This window comes from Sceloporus undulatus, chromosome 2, assembly GCF_019175285.1.
Source record: "Sceloporus undulatus isolate JIND9_A2432 ecotype Alabama chromosome 2, SceUnd_v1.1, whole genome shotgun sequence".
In the NCBI taxonomy this organism is placed as follows: domain Eukaryota; kingdom Metazoa; phylum Chordata; class Lepidosauria; order Squamata; family Phrynosomatidae; genus Sceloporus; species Sceloporus undulatus.
Genome location: NC_056523.1, coordinates 159104039 through 159125198, shown reverse-complemented (window position 1 = coordinate 159125198; position 21160 = coordinate 159104039). Strand labels below are relative to the sequence as shown.

Sequence of the window (21160 nt, the reverse complement as noted above, 5' to 3'; positions counted from 1 at the left end):
GCCTCCTCCTCCTGGGGCGCACCTGTCCCGGCTCCCTCGGCGTTCCTTCCTGGGCCGAGAGCGAGGCCGAGACCTCCGCCCCCCGCAATGCCCCATGCTCGCTCCCTCCCTCCCACGTGCTCCTCCTTCTCCTCCTCCTCCTCCTGCTGCCGCCGCCGCCGCCGCCTGGTGTCCGGGGCCCCGGGCGCGAGAGGGTTAAGGCCGGCGCAGGGATCCCTCTCTCCTTCCCAGCGTGCACTGAGGCTCCGTACGTGCTTCTCACTCACTTCCCCCCCGAGCCCTTTCTGCGTCTCCTTCCGCCTTCGGGTTCCGACACAAAATAAGCGCTGGGCCCCTTCTCTGCTGCTCTTCCTCCTCCCTCCATTGCGCCCCAGGGGCCCCCAGGAAGAGAGGGTCCCTCGCCGCCCTCCCGAAGGGGCTTAGAGACGCCCGGAGAAAGCGGGCAGGGAAGGAGAAGGGCCCAAGCCCGGGCGCCCTCCCTGCCTGCCTGCCTGGCTCCCTTTTGCACTGAGGGAAGAGGAGGAGGAGGCGGAGGGAGGTTAAGCAAACCCGGAGCTGGCCCAGCAGGACCTACTTTCCTCTCTGAAAATGGCTGCCTCGGTGAACACTTTCTGTCCAATTTCTTGAGGCCCTTCGCTGAGGAGAGAGAAGGAGGAGGAGGAGGGAGGAAGGACGGGCAGAGAGAGAGGGGAAAAGGCAGAGGGTTTTGTGAGGGGGAAGAGGGATGCTCCTTTGAACGCTGGAGCTGAAGGGGCCGAAGAAGGAGGAGAGGTGAGAAGTTGTTTTTAAATGTATATGCAGAGAGAGAGAGAGAGAGAGAGAGAGAGAGGAGGCCTGGGATAGGAAAGGAGAAGGGGACAAAAAAGGGATAAACCAGGAAGGTATTATATATATATATATGTATGTATATGTATGTGTGTGTGTGTATATATATATATATATATATACATACGTAATATGTTGGTTTCTTTCATTTAGAATCAGAGAAAAGAGAGGGCAATGAAGAGGGGCAATTTGTAGCTGGCTCCAAATGTAGGAAATGGTGGTGATGGGGAAGAGGAGAAGCTGAGGCTTCAGCGGGGGTGGTTTAAAGAGGGGGGAGGAGGAGGAGGAGGAGGGAGGAAGGAAGGAAAAGGGAGGGAAGGCGCTCCCTTCCTTCCTTCCTTCCCTCCCTCCTTCCTTTCCAGAAGAAGGGTCCCCCAGTTCCCCTTTTTAGAGGGCAGAGGAAGGGGCTGCCAGGGGCAGAGGGAGGCGGCTGGCAGGAGACCCAAGGCGGGCCCGGGCTCCCTTTGTGTGCCCTCCTGGGGGCCCTTTTCCCTCGCCCTCCTCCAGGGACCCCAAAACTACGGAGGAGCAGGGGCCTAGAGACCCCCAGGCCCCCTGCTCCCCTCCTCTCACTCAGGGATGTCTGTGAGAGATAGATAGATAGATAGATAGATAGATAGAGGTCTTAATCCCCCTCCCCAAGTGGAGAAAGAGACCCTCCAATATCGGATTTAGCATCCTTTCCAAACCTGACCTGTGTGTGTCTTTTATTTTTCTTGTTTAGGGTTTTTGGGGTTTTTTTTTGAGGGGGGGCTAGTGTTCATTTTATTTTATTTTGGGCTGGTTGTTTTTCTTTCTTTCCCAGTAGCAAAGCCTGGAATATTTTTGATTCCCCCTCCCCTCCCCTCCAACCTTTCTTTCTTTCCTTCTTTTCCACAACAAAAAAGGAAGGAACAAATGCACCGCCGCCGCCGCCGCCACCATCACCGCCACCCTTTCCTATTTCTCCTTTCTGGATTTTTTGGATAATGGTTTCTGCTGCCTCTTGCTTGCCGGCTGAGGAGGATTTCTGGATCACCTTGTAGAAAAGGAGGTAGGTAAAAGACCCCCCCATTCTCCCCCCAACCTAGAATAAGCGACGCAGCCCACAATCCTAATCTCTTTGCTTTATTCAAATGTCAGGGTTCTGTAGGGTGCGTTTACGTCAGACTTTTAAAACCTTGTTGATTTATGTACAATTCCGGCGCAGGAGAAATCTGCTGTGCTAAAGCTGTTGAGGAAGGAAGGGTGGGTGATAGAGGGCCGCTGAGAGAAAGACCACTGGAAATGTTTTCTCAAATTGTCCTAGGCCTCTTGTGTTTTCTGTTGCTTTTATAAATAACCAGTGGGAGGGCAGTGGTTCTCTTTGCATCATTCCTGTTGAGAGAATACATTTGTTTAATTCTCTCTCTCTGTGCGTGTGTGTGTTTGTGTTTGTGCATGTGGGGAGGCGAATAGTGTAGTGTTAAATCCTCCCTCTTGGCCTGACAGATACAGAATCATTGCAGCCTTTGGCACAATGAAGGAATCCAAAGGGGACCGTGGTTGTCTCCTTTTTCATTGTATCATACAAAAGCAAGCGGGTGAGGTGGGGGGAGATGGGGCTGAAGAAGTGTTGGTTAATAACTCATTAGAGGCTTGAAGTTATCTCCCCTCCCCCCCTCTTTTCTCTATCAGTGAGATTCATATCCACCACAATGGGCTCCCTCCGCCATACATTTCTTTTCATCCTCCTTTGGAACCTGTACAGAAGGGAAGTGCTGCATTAACAAACAAGCAGGCCTACATTACAAGTAGGCAGGCATTTTTAAAATACAGCCACTATAGTCTGTGCAAATGGAAGAGACTCAGAAGATACCTGGTTTTCTTGAGAGGTTGTGCCTACCACTGAATATGAGCACCCACCTACCATCTGGTTTTTTGTTGGTTTTGTTTTTTAATAAGACTGCTTATTCTGTCCCCTAGAATTAGCTTTGGCAAAGTCAAACGCTTTTCTGCCTCATGAGTGCACACTTTTCCCAAAGTGAAGCCGCCCCTGAGGCGAGGCCTACTTTTGCCCAGCAGCCCTCCCGAGATCAGCGCAGCCTGCATAGGATTATGGAGGAGTCCAAAGGGATTTGCTCCAGGGAGAAGGGGTTGGGGGTTGGGGAGGAAAATTGTATTGGTATTTTCTTTCTCCAAGCTAGCATTCTCTTAGATACACATTGTTAAAATGGGGTGGGTGTGGGTGGGATGTCTCCTTACGTTTTGCAAGCTGTCAAAATCTGGAGATAACACTTCTACACTTGGGCTCCTGGAATAAGGAACTGGACCCTTCATATTGAACATAATTTCCTATTTGGTTTTTTTTTGGGGGGGGGGGCTCAATGCATTGTGCCTTCATGAAATAAACATCTCCCCTCTCTGGCTGTCGCCCTTTGGGAGTCTGTTGGCCACACCTGTTGCACTCAGTATATCAGATTTTAAGCCTCCTTGGGAAAAAAAAAGAAAAAGAGGAAAACTACAATGTGGGAGACAGTAGCTGAACAGCAACTGGTTTTGTGGCAATGTTTTGTGTGTGTGTGTGTATCCATGTGTGTATGTTTTTTTCATAAGATATGCCATAAATTACGATAGGGAAAGGTGCTCACCTGAGGTTGGCCTAGATGATGCAAATGCTGGTTTCAAATCCCATTACTGACATAACTATTTTTGGAGGTGACAGTTCTACCAGGGATTGTTGAATCCTTGGCTTTTCATGCTCGGAGATATTTACAAAGAGGTGTCCATTGTGTAATGTACAAAAAAAGCACCTTTATTGTTGCCAAGACTGCAATAAACTACTGTTATAACAATGATGAGACCTCTGTCTGTCTCATTTTCTGCTACTCAAATGATGACCATATATCTACATTGTGTGATTGCCTCAGTGCAAGACCTGGGGCCTTACTATACACTATGATACCATTTTAACTGCCAAGACACCATCTATGGTACCCTGGGGTTTATGGTTTGGTGAGACACTAGAGCTCTCTGGCTGATAATTCAAAATGCCGCTCCTAAACTGCAAATCCCAGGATTCCATAGGCCTTTGCAGTTCAAGTAGTATCATAGCACTATAGCTGTGCAGTGTGAGGGGCTACTGGTTATCTAAGATCTAGAACTCTTGCTATCTTCTGTCCTGGCACCAGTCATGCTATAAAAAATATTTTCATCCTGTTACCTCCTAATTACTTGTGAAATGAAGTCTGTGCTCAGTTTAATACTCACTGCTCAAGAAGTTCTTTATGTCTTTTGATTTCTTTGTGTCACTCATAGATTGTTGTGATTTGGGGAACAGCACAAAGAGTTCCACATTATTCCCACCATTTCCTGCTAAATTTTGAAAGCAGTAAAGATTGAGTGCAGGGCTGAAGAACATTTCATGTAGGGCTCCTTTAGACATTGTTGAACTAGCAGTTCCATCATCCATATCCATTGGAACGTGTTGGATCAAGGTACCTAGAGTCATAGTCCAACATTATTTGGTGCTCCACAGGTTTTCTACCCACAATTTATTATTTTTTTAAAAAAACCTTTTCAAAGTGCCTACTGCAGTCACTTGGCCTAACATACACATTAAAAAAATATTTAAGGAAACCTGTCCCATCCAGGAAAGCTGCATTGTGCTGGCTATGGGATTATGGGAATTTTAGTCTAAATACTCTAAAGACACCAGATCGGTCAGCCCTGGTTAGTACTTGAATGAGAAATTGCCAATGAATATCAGGAGTTGTAGCCTACCTTTCAGAGGAAGGAACTGGCAAAGCCATTTGTGTGAATTCTTTGCCTAAGGAAACCCTATGGAATTATGGGGTTGCCATAAATTGATAGCTAATTTGAAGGCACAGTCTTAACACATCTAATGGATACCAGTTAGAGGATGGTTCCTCTAAGACAGCAGTTCCCAACCTGTGAGTCGCGACCCATTTGGAAGTCGAACGACCCTTTCACAGAGGTCACCTAAGACCCTCAGAAAACACATATTTGCGATGGTCTTAGGAACTGAAACAAAAATAATTTTATGGTTGGGGGTCACCATAACATGAGGAACTGTATTAAAGGGTCACGGTATTAGGAAGGTTGAGAACCACTGCTCTAAGACAACCAGGAACAGCTACTGTTTTTTCTTTGTGTCATGGGTCATATCTTAACCCAAACCCCTTAACCCAAATTTTCACAATGTTTCCTAGATCCCTATGGCCAATTGCTGAAGCAATGAAGCAAATGAGCTGTTGCCTAATGTATTCTAGGTAGAAGGTTCTGTTCAGTTGTCTAAGCAAGAACAGGTGACCAAAGATGGAGTAGTTATCACCGATAAAGATGCTTCAACTGTTTGTCAGTAGTAGGGTTTTATATAAAAAGTCGCTTATTTCTATTGGCATCTGAGGAGAGCTCTAGAAGGTAAGAATGAGCTAATCCAGTTATCTTGTTCTGTTGGGCCTAGGCTTTAGTTTCTGGTACATACTATGGGGTCCCTGGTAGTTTAAAAATTGGCTCTTGAAATTGTGGCAGATGAGGAGTTAGCAGCAATTTACTACAGGATTGCAAATTAAAAGGTTATGGCTTGGTAGAGAAAGGAGAAACATCTTGGCTATTCCTCTTTGGGAGGGGGCCACCACTAAATAGTGCCTTTCAGCTGATTTCCTCTATCTTCCTTCAGCAGATGAAGGCACCTAGAAGATCTCTGAAGATGATCTTAGTATGTAGGCAGGTTGTTGAGGGAGTGAGCTGTCCCTATATTATTTAAGTCTTAAAGTCCCCACAATTGCTGTGGAGACTGTAAGAAATTAGGAATTAAGTATAAACGAATGCATAGAGTTCCATGCAGGTGAGTGAGTGGGCTGCTGGAAGAAGAAAGAAGCTCTGTCTTACTCCTCTGCATTCCAAATAGAAATGCATCTCTCCATCACACAGAAGGGTATACAGATTTTCCTGGCTAGTAACATTTGTGGGTGCACTATGACTCCTGTATCCATGGGGGATATGGAAATGGTAGATAATAGGGTGGGGTATAATTACCGCAAATAAATAAATAAATAAATAATGAACCCTCTTGAAGTGAATGACTTCCAGCAGAAGTTGACCATAGAGTTGTGCTGGAGGATCTAGAGATTTCTAGAGAGATCACCTCTCTAAGCAGTTCTGGGTCTTGCCGTGTGACTTTGTGGTCAGCTTCTGCTGGAAGCATACCATAGAATTGTGCTGGAAGACCTAGAAAATGTCCGGAAAAAACATATTTCTTAAAATGTGGGCAAGTGAAACTGCAGTACTGCTTTTGTGGATATGGGGGTCATACTATACAGTATATATATAAATTTTTAAAACAGATATACAAATGAAAATGAGGCGCTCTATAGACGGGCCCTATTGGGCGCTGTCGTTACGTGTGAGGAGCAGCGCTTCCTGATGCACCTTGCCCCTCACACTGTAACGAGGGCGTAAAAATGGCAGAGCCTTATACACATGGGCACCGCCATTTTGACATGACAGACACCTAGCGTCCGCATGTCTTGGCGCCTTCATGATGCCGCAAGTGCACCATTGGCACCTTGTGGCGTCATAATGGTGCCGCAGAAAGAAGCCACTTTTTGTGGCTTCTTTTCGTTGCGCGAGGGAGCCGCGCAGTTTGTCTGCTGTGTCTCTCTCACGCAACAAACGAAGGTGACAGGAGACCACTCTTTTGCGCGGTCTGTATCCTGCCATAGTTTTAATCTATAAAATGCTCAGGTCAAGATATACAAGGACTACTTACCATAGGTTTTGTTATAGTTGGTTCAAAATCATAACATAAGAAGTATGTCTAAATTAGAGTGTTTAAAACTAACTAAAATTCTGAGTTAACAGGTTATATTAGATCACTGAGTGAACTGAGTTGCCCCTTCATTAGCAGAAGTCATCACTGCTGAAATAACCAGCATATATGTTACTACAAAATAGAGTTGCAATGATTATTCATTTTCACTAGCAAAACTACTCTGTTTAAAGGCATATGATAAGAAGATACTTGCAATGAATTAGTTAGCAAATAATTAAAATTATATTTCCACAAAGCACAAAAAAAATATTTTTTTAAATACAAGGACTTTATTTTTTTAAGTGGCGGACATCACCTGAGGAAGCTGCCATCCTTCTCCCTCTCTTATTGTTGTGTTCCTTCAAGTTGTGGCGACCCTAAAGTGAACGTATCACGGGCTTTTTGGCAAGATATTTCAGAGGGAGTTTGCCTTTGCCTTTCTCTGCAGCTGGGAGTGTGTAACTTGTCCAAGGTCACCCAGTGGGTTATTATGGCTGAGCAGGTTTTCGAACCCTGGTCTCCTGTATACAGTGTTCAAACCACTACATCATGCTGGCTGTCTCTTACCAGAGAGAATATCCCTGCCTTGATGGTATTTGCTGCTATACACATGCAGTATCTGAAAATGGTGAAAAAACAATTATTGACTTTTTAAATTAGTATTCTAAAGATTTTGCAAAAACAAGCAAACAATGTATCTGACATCCAGTACAGTGAGATGTATCAAGCTTGTGAGTCATGACTATCCAGCTAAAATATCTCCAGCTAACACTATAAAGAATGATGATTTTCCTCCACAACTATTGCTGTGTAAACATAGCAAGGTGTAGTAGATTCATGTACACTATTAACAGATTAAGGTTTCTTAAGAATGGTGAAACACAAGCTCTGGCCTGAAGGACATTGTGAAAACCCTGAAGTTTGGGTCACCAAGTTTAGTGTACTTGTTAAAACAGTTGTAATATTGCAACTTATAGTTGGAAAAGTGAGGTAGATCCAAACTTGTTCATGTAGCATTTGAGCTCTGAAGAAAACATTATCATGGACTGTAGCTTTGGGACCTGCTGAAGAGTGGCTTAGGGAGCTTTCTGCAATGGCTTATAGCTGGCTCAGAGAAAATCTGCTATTATTAAATATTCCTTTCTCTTCCATCTTCTACTGAGTGCTCTGCAAGGACACCTACAGGGATGTAGCTGAATCCGCAGGAGGGGGCAAATTCTTTGAATGTATTCTGCCTCTCTTTCTGTGCTTTGTGGAAATGTGTATTAGCATATTTTTCACAAAAGGAACAGCTAAACTTCCACCTTTGGAAAGTTAATTTTTGGGGGGACCAGGTGTTTTATGGCCAAGAATTATTTTGAATACAGATTAAACATCCCTTTTCCAGAATTCTGAAATACAGTGGTACCCCGGGTTACGAAATTAATTCATTCCGCCGCCGCTTTCGTAACCCGGAATACTTCGCAAGCCGAAAAACCCATTGGCGCTAATGGAGAAAAGCCGCGATTTCGTGTGAAATAGCGCCGAAAAGCACCAAAAATTTTTTCGTAACCCGAAAAAACCTTCGTAACCCGGAACAGTTTTTTTAATTGGATTTTTTTCGTAACCCGGAAATTTTGTAAGGCGGCGCATTCGTATCCCGGGGTACCACTGTACTCCAAAATCCAAAATCATCCACATGGGTAGCTGAGATAGTGATATCTTTGATTTCTGATTATTCAATGTACACAAACTTTGTTTCATGCCCAAAATTATTAAAAATAGTATATATAAAATTAGCTTTAGGCTATGTGCATAACATATACAGTACATGAAACATAAACATAAATGAATTTCATATTTAAACTAGGGTCTCATCTCCCAAATTACCCCCCCCCCCCAATATATGCATGCAAATATTCTAAACTCTGAAATTCAAAACGCTTCTGTTCTGAAGCATTTCAGATAAGAGAGACCCAGCCTTTAATACTTTCATGCAGAAACCATCTTACACCTAAGTTATACCTGGCAGACAGACTAGCACGGACTACTCTGATTGATAGTATTGATACAGTAGTGGTTCTCTGGGGTTGCAAGTAGATGATCTGTAAGATTGTTTAACTGTGTGGCTGATGGTGTTAGCAGTTGAGCCTGGGGCCATCTGAACAATTCTCCTGAATTGTGATTTTTGTTGTTGTTAGCTGTCTTTGAGTGGACTTTGGGGTGACTTTGTGCATGACATATTTCCATGACTCCCTGTTCTCAACCTCTTTTCTCAGATCCTGCAGATTCAGGCCTGTGACCTCCCTGATTGAGTCTAGCCATCTGGTGCGCAGTCTTCCTCTGTTTCTACTACCCTCAACCTTTCTTCCCAATATCACTTGTCCCTAGTTTTGTAAGCAAAAAAAGTGTGCGAGTCCCAACTGTGGGCTTGCCATCCCCTTGTCATTGAGTATCCATAGATGGCAAGCCCCATTAATTTGAGTGGCCTTGTGTGAATGCGGTCTTGGGTGCATACGGTCTTGGGAAAATGGCCATGTGCGCACGCACCAACATTTAATGTCACAAAGTCCCATCGTTTTGCCATCTGTGGGGGGAGGGGCAGGAACGGAACCCCTGTGGATAAAAAGGGCCCACTGTATTCTCCCAGGGATTGGATTGTCACAGACATCTCTGGCAATGGCTTTTAGATATCACACTGTGCATGCTGTGTCTAGCTATGGTTCTAAAGGTGCTTGGATTCTTACATTGGTGACTGTCTAGCATGGTGTACTTTAATTACTGTGATGTCAGCTCTCCTTATGTCTTTGTTTGTAGCTCCCTATAGATATTTGGGCATGCTTTGTTGATTTTGGAGACATCAGCAATGTTAGTAGGAGATAGTTGTGGATAGAGCTTTAAAAGTTGCTTTATTAAAGTAATTTGTCATGTAATTAATTACATGACCTCCAAAGTAAGATTTAATAATTGTTACAAAACCTTTATTTATTTATTATCTGGTTTCATTGCTTGCTGTGATCTTGTTACTTTTTTATTGGTAAGAAATGATATAATATTTGAAAAATTTTGTTCAAATTCCTAAAAATGCCATTTAACAGTAACAAGAACATGTTGCTTGTTACATTATAAAACCATTCATTACATAGCTCCCTTGTGCCCTCAATAATAAAAAAAGAAGAGGTTACAGGAAACTACCTGTAACTTATTACTTCGAGCTTCTGCTTGAGGAGGTAGTGCTTCAGGCAGATTCAGCTCAAGTCATTTTTGATTTTATAACCTAAACTTGGTACTGTGTATTCTGTCCAGGTTTTCAAAGAGATGGCTGTGTTACTCTGCTCCAGTGTAAAAAAGAAGGACAAAGAAAAGAGGAGTATGTGTGTGGGAAGAATCTGTGGTTTACTTCTCTACTCCATTAGTGCATCTGAAGCTGGATGGGAATCCATGAAAGTTTGTGAAAATAAATCCAAGAAAATAAAGCAGCCAGTCCCAAAAGTGCTACTAATTTCTCCCTACCCCTTCTTTCGTTCTCCTCCTTATATTCTGCCTAAGAAACTACAGTGAACCATTCAGTACTTTTCTCACCTGTTTTCTGCCAGCTGCATGTGGCCCCCTCCATCTGTTTTTGTTCTCTACTCCAAGAGAGTCCCCACCTTAAACTCCATGGTGCACACTGGTGGTCATTAAAAGAAAACCCTGCTTCTCCTTTAATTTTGGTGTTGTGATGCCAGAAACCCATTAAATAAGGAATTTCCATTCTGAAAGGCAAGTGGTGTGTCTTGTTTTCAAGTCAATTAATGGTACAGCAACACTAAATAGCTTTAAAAAAGGGTCTGTGCACCTTGTTCTAAAGCACAACTGCTTTATTTTACTGCGTCTGTGAAAGCAAAGCTTGGATGATTGGGGTTGTGGTGGCAGTGTGATTTGCCATCCCTGAAAGTTGCTCACCCCTGTTTAATGTAATCCGTTACATTAGAGTATTTTACACAGAAGCTGCAATTGTACACATCTATCTGGGAGTAAACCCTACAGACACATGGCACATGCTTTCAGATAAACAGATAGGATTGTGCTGCAGGTAACCTGACAGGAAAGAGTGAGAAAAGAGGAGGATTCTGAAGAACAGGAATGACCCTTGACTCAGGAATAGAAACCAGCCCTGGCTTGTTTCTTCCTCTGTTCCCACTTACTGCATCCTTAAACATCTTAGGATCCAGAAGAGAAATGATAACTAGGATTTCTTTCATTTAATGGAAGGGAAAAATTGTTATATTTATCAAGGGGTCTCATGGCAAAGTGAACAGAAATTAGTTTTATTGTTTAGACAAATTGATTGGATGGTTTAAAAGAAACTCCCTCTTCTTTTGTTAAACTTAAAAAAAAAACCCAGTAGCATCACTGTCTGTCTACCCATGTCATAACCACCAGGCTTAAAGAGAAGCCTTAGGACTTGTACCCAGGACAGCAACCTTTCACAGAGAGATAGTGAATGTAACATCAGTATAACTTTTAAAAGTTCGTTTTCAACATCAAGTCCCAAAGCATGCTAACAAATCATTTTGCAGGAGTAAAGACCAGGTGACAGTACAATTGACTCTCCATGTCGGTGGGCTTACCTCCCATGGATTGAAGCATCTGCAGATGGCCCTGCTGTGTTCTTGTCAGTGGCAGCATATGTATGCGGCCATGCCAATGTGGCCATGTGCATGTGGTGTCATGATTGAGTATAATGAGACTTGAGGTCCTGCAGTATTTGGCATTTAGGGGTGTGTGTGTCTGGAATAGAACCCCACTGGATATGAAAGGCTGACTGTATATGAACATCTTGTCTTAACTGTTTTATTTACAGTTCTAAAATAAAATATTTCATAATCCATGTTTTTCCATTTTGAGGGGAACAAAACCCAGTAGGCCCTTGTGGGGGTGGGGCAAGAGGAGGCTGGGTCCTCATCTCTCCCCATTTTTCTAGACCATCATAACTCAGCCTACTTTGGCTACATTTTCATGATCTTCAATCTGTTGACTCTAACCATCTTGGTCTGACCCTGGATTCTTCTCTCTCTTCCCTAAATCTTGGGGATTCTGCTGATTCAGCAATGTCTTTATTTAACTCCACTCTTTCCTCAACTCTCGACCATTTTGCCCCTGTCTCTGTACGCACTTCTTCCTCTAAGACTAGACCTCAGCCCTGGCTTACCCCCCAACATTAAGTTTCTCCGGTCCTGCTCTAGAGCAGCTGAACGTCTTTGGAGAAAATCCAAAGAGTGGGCTGATTTTATCCATTTCAAATTTGTTCTTTCTTCCTTCTCACGCGCCCTCTCTATGGCTAAACAGAATTATTACAAATCATTGATCTCCGCCAATGAGAGGTGCCTGCAGCGTTTGTTCTCCACCTTCAACACTTTGCTTAAACCTCCCTCTCCTCCTGTCTCTTCATCATTCTCTCCTAATGACTTTGCTAATTATTTCATCTCTAAGATCTCCACTATTCGCTCTGAGATAGTCCCCCCCAATTCTTCTTCTGCTCTTAATCTTCTATCACCCTCGCCTGACAAATTTTCTGTGTTTCCTCCTGCCTCTTTGGATGAACTCTCTACACTTCTGAACTCTTCCAAACCTGCAACTTGCTCTCTTGATCCAATTCCTACTCGTCTTCTAATCTCTATAGCTCCCTCCTTTCTGCCCTCGCTTCTCCATATCTTCAATCTCTCTCTCTCTACAGGCTCCTTCCCATCGGACTTCAAACATGCTCTCATTTCCCCAATTCTGAAAAAACCTTCTCTTGACCCCTCCTCCTTGTCTAGCTATCGTCCGATTTCTCTTCTCCCCTTTCTTTCTAAGGTTTTGGAACGGGTTGTCTATTCGCGCTGTCTTGAGTTTCTTGAAGCCAATTCCATCCTCGATCCCTTTCAGTCTGGCTTCCGCCCAAGGCATTCTACAGAGACAGCTCTCACCAAGATCTCGAATGACCTTTTACAGGCCAAGGCTAATGGCCTTTACTCTGTTCTCATCCTTCTTGATTTGTCTGCAGCCTTTGACACCGTTGATCACTGTCTTCTAGTTGATATACTCTCCGACCTTGGGTTCTCAGACTCTGTTCTCGACTGGTTTAGATCTTACTTGTCTGGCAGATCTTTTGCAGTGGTTGCAGGAGGTCAGACTTCATCTCCTGTTCCCTTATCTGTTGGAGTTCCCCAGGGCTCTGTTCTGGGTCCCCTTCTGTTTTCTCTCTACACACTGTCCTTAGGAAAACTCATCAGCTCTTTTGGCTTTTCCTACCATCTGTATGCCGATGACACCCAGCTGTATCTTTCCGCCCTGACCTTTCTCCAAGGCTTGAACAGCAAGTTTCGTCCTGCCTCACAGCTGTCTCGCAGTGGATGTGCCATCGGCGTTTGAAGCTCAACATGTCCAAGACGGAGCTTCTTGTCTTTCCTCCTAAGCCCACCCTTCAACACTCCTTTTCTGTCTCTGTGGACAACATTTCTATTCAACCAGTCCAGCATGCCCGCAGTCTTGGTTTTATCTTTGACTCTTCTCTGTCGTGTATCCCTCAGATCCGGACCACAGCCAAGGCTTGTAGACTCTTTTTGTACAATATTGCCAAAATCCGACCATATCTCTCCGCCTCTACTGCCAAGATCCTGGTCCATGCCCTAGTGGTCTCATGACTTGATTACTGTAATGTCCTCCTGGCTGGGCTTCCTTTTTCTCACCTCCGTCCTTTAATCTCTGTTCAGCATTCAGCTGCACGCATTATCACTTCCACCCACCGCTCTGACCACATCTCTCCTGTGTTGGCATCCCTTCACTGGCTCCCCCTCCCTTTCCGCATTCAGTATAAGCTCCTGCTGTCCACGTTTAAAGCCCTCCATGGACTGGCCCCTCCCTACTTATCAGACCTTATTTCTCCTCACCTTTCCACTCGGGCCCTCCGTTCTGGTAGTCAAGGTCTGCTGTCTCAGCCCAGGATTTCCTCTGCCCCATCCCGGATTCGCCCCTTTTCACTCGCTGCCCCTCACTCCTGGAACCTTCTTCCCCCACGAGCAAGGGCCATCACTTCTTTAACCAGCTTCAAAACAGAGTTGAAGACCATCCTGTTCAGAGAAGCCTTCCCAGGCATTGCATAATGGTCGCTTACTATTTGATGTTCTTGTGGTGCCTGTTTATTGAACCATTTCCTGTATTGCTATGTACTGTATATGCTTTATCCTACTTGAGAGTATGTATTTTCCCTGGAAAATGATTAACCATCCATTATGAAGCCTAGCCCTCCCTCCAGTCCATCTCCCTTGGTCCAGGCCTTGGAGGTAGAGAGGAACTGCTGGACCTCTTACCCTTTCCCTCCACCACTCCCTTCTCCTTCTGTGTCTTGTCTTTTTAGATTGTAAGCCCGAGGGCAGGGAATTTCGTCTAACTAAAAGATTGTATGTACAGCGCTATGTAAATTTACAGCGCTTCATAAATAAAGGTTAATAATAATAATAATAATACAAAGGCAAGGATTTCTGGATTGTTGGAGGTGCACTTTGTCACTTGGAGAAGTTGTCTGGGCAAAGTTTTCTCCAGGAAGAAAGCTTCCATTCCCAGCTGCCAACATGTTCTGTAGACACTATGGCGACAATGGTGCAGTTCAGGTTGCTCTTGTGTAGGATGGAGCAGGAATATTCCTCTGAAGGGCGGCCAGAAAGTTTGGAATGTTTTAGTGGGTTAGGAAGAGTGGTGGTGGTGCAATTTGGGGAAGATGAGACGCACTCCTGCTTCCTTATCAGCCCTTGCTCTCCAAGGTGAGCTAGGTGAGCTGGCCCAGTTGAAGGTGGAAAGAGAGTTAGATTCTCCCCTGTTCCAAGCTGCATCCAAAGTTTAGATCCTAAAGTAGGAATCTAGGAAAAACCTCCCTCCCTTCCCTACACTATCCTCCATAAGATTTTAAGTATGACCTTCCACTCTATTTCTCTGAGGTGAACAAAGTTTCAAATTTTTCAAGCCATAGGTTTCAACCTCAAAAAGTGCAAAAGCTAGAAGATGCACATGGCCCTTCAGGTGTGCACTCATTTTCTTTCTTTGCTAGGTGAAGCCTGTAGTACATGGCTAAAGGGGAAAAGTCCTGGAGAGCATGCAGATGAATGCTGTTTAGTGTATTGTGAAAACTGAAAAAAGTTTGGAGGGGGTGGATTAATCTAATCACTCTGCCTAAGTGAGGGCATAGCTAGAATGGAAAGTTTGGATTAATGTCTCCCTCCTAGGTGAGGTCTGCCAGCAGGAGAAGAGGAAAGAAAAGAGGATGGAGTCCCCAAAGGTTATTCCAAGATAGTGATGATTCTTCCCAAAGGGGATAGTGCGGAGTAAGCACTTCTACTTCTCCAGGCCTTAACTCCCTCTCCTTTCTTGTACTGTGGGTCTTTAAACCTTTCTGTTTGCGTGAGTCTCCTCCTCTATCTCTTCCATTCCTCAATGATCATATTGTTTGTCAGCCAACAAGCCTCCTCCTTTCCATGTTGTCTGCAGCTCTTAGGCAGCTGCTTCTGTTTTCTCCCCCCTTTACTACTTCAGCAGTCTTCTCCCTCCTGTCCATGCCTCTTTAATTAATTCTTTGTGCCTGCCATGGATATCAGGTGGTTCCCCTTTGCCTTTAGTGGGAATGGCATGGCTGCAGCAGATTACCAGCCCTGTTGGCAAGTCAGAAAGGATGTTAGTAGCTACAAGGTACATGGATCATCTTTGGAACATCAAGACCTTCTCTGGAACAGTCAAAACTGAATCACAATTTGAAAGTCTCAGTATATTTTAAATAAACCTACTGTGATAGCTGCATCAGATCAGATGAACAGAAAACATAGCTGAGGATTGACACCAAGGATCTTGGTTTTGAGTTCTAGTTCTTTCTCTGATTACCTTCGCTTAACTTTTGACCCAGTGCTATATTCTTTGATCTACTGGTGGAATGTGAGTGAATGATCCTTGGGTTTTTAAATCTTTTTTTTTTTTATGGCTATTGTCTTTCTTCTCTGCCATATCCCACTTCTCAGGGGTGCTTCTACTGGGTTGTTTCCTTCTGCTGTTTTCCAGCCTTTGGAAGGTTTTAATAAAGGTCAGACTGTATAAATGGCAAAAGACCTCATACTGTTGTAACTGCTGTGGGAAGGGTCCTGTCCCAGATAATGCTGTGGTATCTTTTTCTTGTTTGCTTAATAAGTCTGCTCTCCCACTGAGGATCATTGCTCTTAAAGATATCAGGGGTTGATGGGTATGTGGGTGTACACTTGGCTTGGGTTATAGCTGATAATTATTATCTTTGCCCTAGTGACAGAGAGTACCCAGATGTGGTCTGCTGCTTATGGCTTGATGATTGGGAGATCTGTGTGATGACTTATTAAGCTTTTCATGCAGAAATAGCAAGCTTACTCTGTAACCTTAAAATTATGACATCAGGAAAAATGCAGCTGTGGGCATATAGGTGGCTGGTGTAAGTCTCTATATGGAGCTGTATGGTATATTAAATCTGAGCACATGTGCCAGCAGAAAACAAGGCATAGGCACTAGGAAGTCCATTTTCCCAGCCTCAGAAGGCAGTGGATAATGGTGGTTTTTTGGACCAGACCTTGGCATGATAACCCAGTCAGGGATAAGACACTCACCCACACAGCAGCTAACCTTACAACAATAAAATCAAAGAATCATGGAGCTGGATGAGACCACAAGGGTCATGCCTGTGGTCAGAATTAAGTCTGATTTCATCTGAGGATGAACTTGTCTAGAGGCTTTAAAAATCACCCCAATTCCATGTAGCAGGCTATCATCAACCTGTATGAAGGCTGAGGGGTCTCCCGGCTGAATGATTTTGACTGGGTATTCTCTATTTCAATAAAGACCTTAAACCAAGAATAGGAAACCTGTGTCCATCTGGATCTTGATAAACCCAACACACAGTATCCCTCACTGCTAGCTAGACTGGTAGGCGCTGACAGAAATTAGAGTCCAACTGTACCTGGAGATCCATAGCTTCCACAACCCTTCCTTAATCAGTGTGTTGGAGAAATGTTATATGGTAATAATTTAGGTGGGTATATTTACACCCAATACCAGGCAGCTTCCACCCAGATACATGTATACAAGTATGTCTGTTGCTGGAGACGTGGATGAATTATGTCCCTCTTCACATACAAATGGTTTTCTCATCACCGTCCAAACATGATTAGACATGATTGTTGATGATAGCTTCTGATGAGACTGGACATGATAAACCAAGAGTGCCATACAACTCTGTTCTAGTGTACCAGAAGATACTGGGTGCTGGGGGAAAAATTAACTTAACAGTATTGGCTTTATCACTGTGTGATCTGATTTTCTTCCCTCATCCTTTAAATTCTCCTTTAGGGTTTTCATATTGCCAGCATTGGGTCAGAGACTGACCTTACTTTTCTTCTTGTGATATCAGAGGAGTTAAAGTTTTGGTGTTCTTTTTAAAAAAGTTGTAGTTGTCCAGAACATTTTTGGACTTTTGCCCAGTAAGGTTCATGTCACAGGTTAGGTATTTTATTTAAAATCAGCCTTTGCTGTCTTATAATACATAAAACCCACCTTAAAAGGCTGATACATAGCAATGAGCAATTCAAATGAATTTTTATCTTTGGATTTTGTTTTCTTAAATTTGAATCCAGCTTGAAATTTTGCACCTTTCTGTGTGTGTAACTGTTCAGAAATTAGTGATGGTACTTTTGCACATAGGTCTTGTGTGGTTTGGATTTTATGTGAAAATATTAGAATGTAATGCTAATGGACTGGAGGAACAGACGGGCCAAATGACATGATTTCCAACTGCATTTGGTGCGTAGAATTTGGATGACGCACTCCTTAAACGCAGTTGGAAATGGCGCCAACGCCATGTCTTCCCAAAAGAATTGGTTCAAAAAAGAGTGGAAAAATCTGCTCTTTTTTGATGGGCCAGTTCAGGGAGATGGCAGTGGCCTGGGGCATGTATGGTTGCTGTGGCTCCAGCACAAATTACGCTGCTGCTGCAGTCCTCTAGGCCTGTCTGTTTTGGACCTGTTTTTTTGAACAGAACTCACTCTGCCACAGTTTCCACAACATAATCAACAGTACTGTGATACTCTCTAGCACTCCGGCCCCCATGCTGTTTGATTGCCTATTTGAACTTGCTATGGGGAAAAATGGGAAAGTTCAGAGTAACAGGAGTTTTAGGGAGTACCTCTGTGGCATTATGGGAGCTTAATAGGAGTTTTAGGTAATACCTGCGTTGTATTATCGGGTTGGAGGGTTGGGCAGTTTCCTTAGTAGAATTTAGTTTCAGGAGAAATTCATTTTATTTCAAGTATAGCTCTAGTTCTCTGTTGTATAGAAAAGCTAGGCAATGCATGGGCAGGAACATTTTTAGGGTTCTTGAGCTGTCCCCCTAGCACCGGATGCCCTTGTCCTTCCCTTTGTTTTTGCCTGCATACAAATATTTACCTCTAGAGCAATTTATTCAGAAAGGAGAACAGATTATGCAGAAGACGCATATGTAATTGTCATTTGTATGCCTATATTGTGTATTTCATCATGGAGTTTTTCCTACCCCCCCTTCTTCCCCCCCCCCCACTGGAATCTAGTACACTTAGCATTGGGGATAATGGCCATGTGGTATGTGTATGATATGTAAAAAATATAGTGAGCTGATAGTGAGAGAATAGAGTGGATGGGGAAACAGTGTAATGAGCTGCTAATTTCTTGTCTTTAGGTCTCTTGAAGACAGGATGGATGATCAGAAACCACCCGGTGAGGACAAAGACTCTGACACACCAGGTAAGTGCTTCCAGTTTGGTCACTCCTTCTGATGAAGAGACCTAGGCATCGGTGTATAATGATTCAGTACAATCATAGAATTATGGAGCTGGAAGAGACCACAGCATATTCCACTGTCAAACAATTCTGACCGTCAGGGCACTCTTTCTAATGTTGAGGTGGAATCTTATCAACAGAGAGTGGACCATACCATTTACAAAATCTGTAGGCTACTAGTTTGATATCCCCTGTTCTTACTCCCAACGGCCAATATTTTGCTGCCTCAGTTGATGGACAAGAGGATACTCCTCACTCCAACATTCCCACTCTCATGTACAGAGGTCAGCAAGACCAAGTGTTGAATTTTGCTTCTACACTCAAATGACAGGGGAAGTGTCTTCTACCATACATATGGATGTTAGGAGTAGATTGGGAAGACAGAGTAGATCATATAGTATGCACAGCTTTGTCCTCCAGTGACTTGACCTCCCCACTGCTGAATAAGTGCCTCAGTTGGTTTCTTCCTCTGCTCTATTCTACTCTGCACTCTTTCTGCTTTTGGAAAAGCACAGTCATTTGGTATATTTCTTATTCTTATAGCATTATTTTTCTGAGTAAGCACTGTGCAGACGATACATAGGACAAGAGGGAAAACACTACAACCTAAATGACTGGGAGATGGTATTGTGGAGGTAAATGGCATATACTCTTAGACTGTAGAGGACAAGCAACCTCTGCTTTTGGCTGCAGTATTGAAAAGGTGGTAAAGAGGAAAAGAACAAGCATATGTTCTTAGCTCTGGTGTTTGTGAATATGTGCCTTCAAGTCACCTGTTGACTTACAGTGACTCCATGATTTTCATAGGGTTTTCTTAGGCAACGAATAGAGGTGGTTTGCCAGTTTATTCCTCTGAAATATACCCTACAGGACCTGGTATTTGTTGGCTGCTTCCAATCTAAATGCTAATCAGGGCTTACCCTGTTCAGTTACAATCCCTCTCCTCCCACAAAACCATACTGCTGAAAAGGCTTGGATATGTGAATTTTTGGATTCGTTACCAAAATCTTCTGTTTTTCTCATATGTGTTAACATGCTTTTAAACTATTGCTGTATTACAGTTTTTTGAAGGAGAGTTTTGGCTGCGGGAAATTCTGTGATGCAGAGTAGGAGGAAAAGAATCAGGATGTTTGAATTGGAACCATCCTCATTCTTTCTAGGCAGCATGTTGCAGATAATGTTTGTCCTAATTTCTGAACGATAAAGTGACTACTTCCCAGAAAAAGTTACAGATGTTGGGCTTTAGGCCCTTGCAGGCTTGTGCTTTTTTCATTTGATCTGAGAAGGAATTCAGAGAGGTTAAATAAAGACCAAGGGGCTAGGGTTATTTTGCTTATTGCAGTGGTAGGAAATCTTTGGCTCTCCAGATGTTGTTGGACAGCAAATGCCAGAAGCTCTGGACAGTATGACAAGTTGTAATGGGTATTGAAGTTCAAAATATTTGACAGACCATAGGCTCCCCACCTCTGCTTGCATTGTGTATGCATAAATTGAGGTGAGTAACTGTGAGAGGTGAGGAGCCACATTGGTTATCTACTGTCCTACCTCTCAAACTATCTGATGTCAAGATGTAGTTGATTTTACGCCTTAAATGGCCCGTTATTCTACCCCTGGCCTCTGGGGTGGAGTGCTAGGGACCATTTTGTAGCATCTGAGAACATTTTATATCTTCCTTCCTTTCAAGCTTCAGTGGGCCATACTTCCATACAGAAAGTGAGGGTCACTTCCTGTTTAGAGAAAAAGGCTCATCTGGGTGTAAAAAAGGTGAAAGGGACCCTGGAGGCCCCCAAATGGCCAGTAGCACCACTCAAAAGCTATTGGAGTGCTATTGTGTATGGGGGAGGATAAAATTAACTTTGCCTATTTTTTGGATGGGTTGGGCAGAGAGACCACCAAAGGGATGCAGAAATTGCCTTGGAGCGTACTTTCCCCCAACCCCTTGTAGATGATGATAATGATTTTACAAGCATGTCGCAACAATTGCCTTTGCAAGGAATAAGGAGTCATATTCTATAGTCACGAGAGCATCCATGTCTACTGTGTGTGGGGGGGGGGGGGCTCTTCCTGTGCTTTCTGTCATTAGCCACACTGTTCAGAAGTTGGGAAATGCCGATCATAATCCTGCCTGGATTTGCTGGAATAAGATCAGTGAAGACATTCAACGTATGCTGCCTTTGTCACCAGCATGCTCTTTCCTCTATGAGAACCTTAGCCAGAGTAAACAGGGCTTGTATTGGGGCCTACACCCAGTTGCCATGCCCAGGTCCTGACAGACATTCTTTTCCTGCAGCAGCAACAGCAGCAGAAGAAGGTACAGCAGATGGGCTTGAGTCCTCAGAAGAGAAGGGTAGTGTGGAAGCTGATCCCCTGAAACCACCAGAAGAGGGCCCTGTGAAAGAGGAACTGGAAGAAGCAGAAACAAAAGAGCAAGCGCTTCCAGATACCTGCAGGTGAGAGACCTCTGGGCTCTCTTCTGGGGTGGGGCTTGTGGTGATGGTGGGGTAGGGAGAAAGAAGAAATCCATACTTGTTGGTAGGGGACTGTGGCGAGATGTGGTGATGAACAGGAAGCTGCCAGGAAAGGAAAAGCTTTTTGCCTCAGGTATGTTGGATGGTAGTGCTTGTAAGCAAACAAGAAAAGACCTCTTTTCATTGCGTTTTGTTTTCAGTTTTTATTTATTCCTCTTTCCTTCCCTTAGCCTGCAATAATTAGTTAGCATCTCCCATT

The 21160-nt window shown here is 43.8% G+C and overlaps 1 protein-coding gene across 6 annotated transcripts in view; it reads left to right on the top strand.

Annotated features, from left to right (window-relative positions):
• The first annotated feature begins 301 nt into the window (after positions 1-301).
• KMT2D (lysine methyltransferase 2D) overlaps positions 302-21160 on the top strand; it is a 213447-nt gene continuing 192588 nt past the window's right edge. For 5 of the 6 annotated variants that reach the window (XM_042451957.1, XM_042451954.1, XM_042451955.1 and 2 more), the window contains exons 1-4: positions 302-771; positions 1713-1858; positions 18333-18397; positions 20724-20883. In XM_042451957.1, the coding sequence (XP_042307891.1) occupies positions 18349-18397; positions 20724-20883 (209 nt within the window). In that variant the 5' untranslated portion in view covers positions 302-771; positions 1713-1858; positions 18333-18348. The remainder of the gene's footprint in view (positions 772-1712; positions 1859-18332; positions 18398-20723; positions 20884-21160) is intronic. The other variant, XM_042451953.1, reaches the window with a different exon arrangement.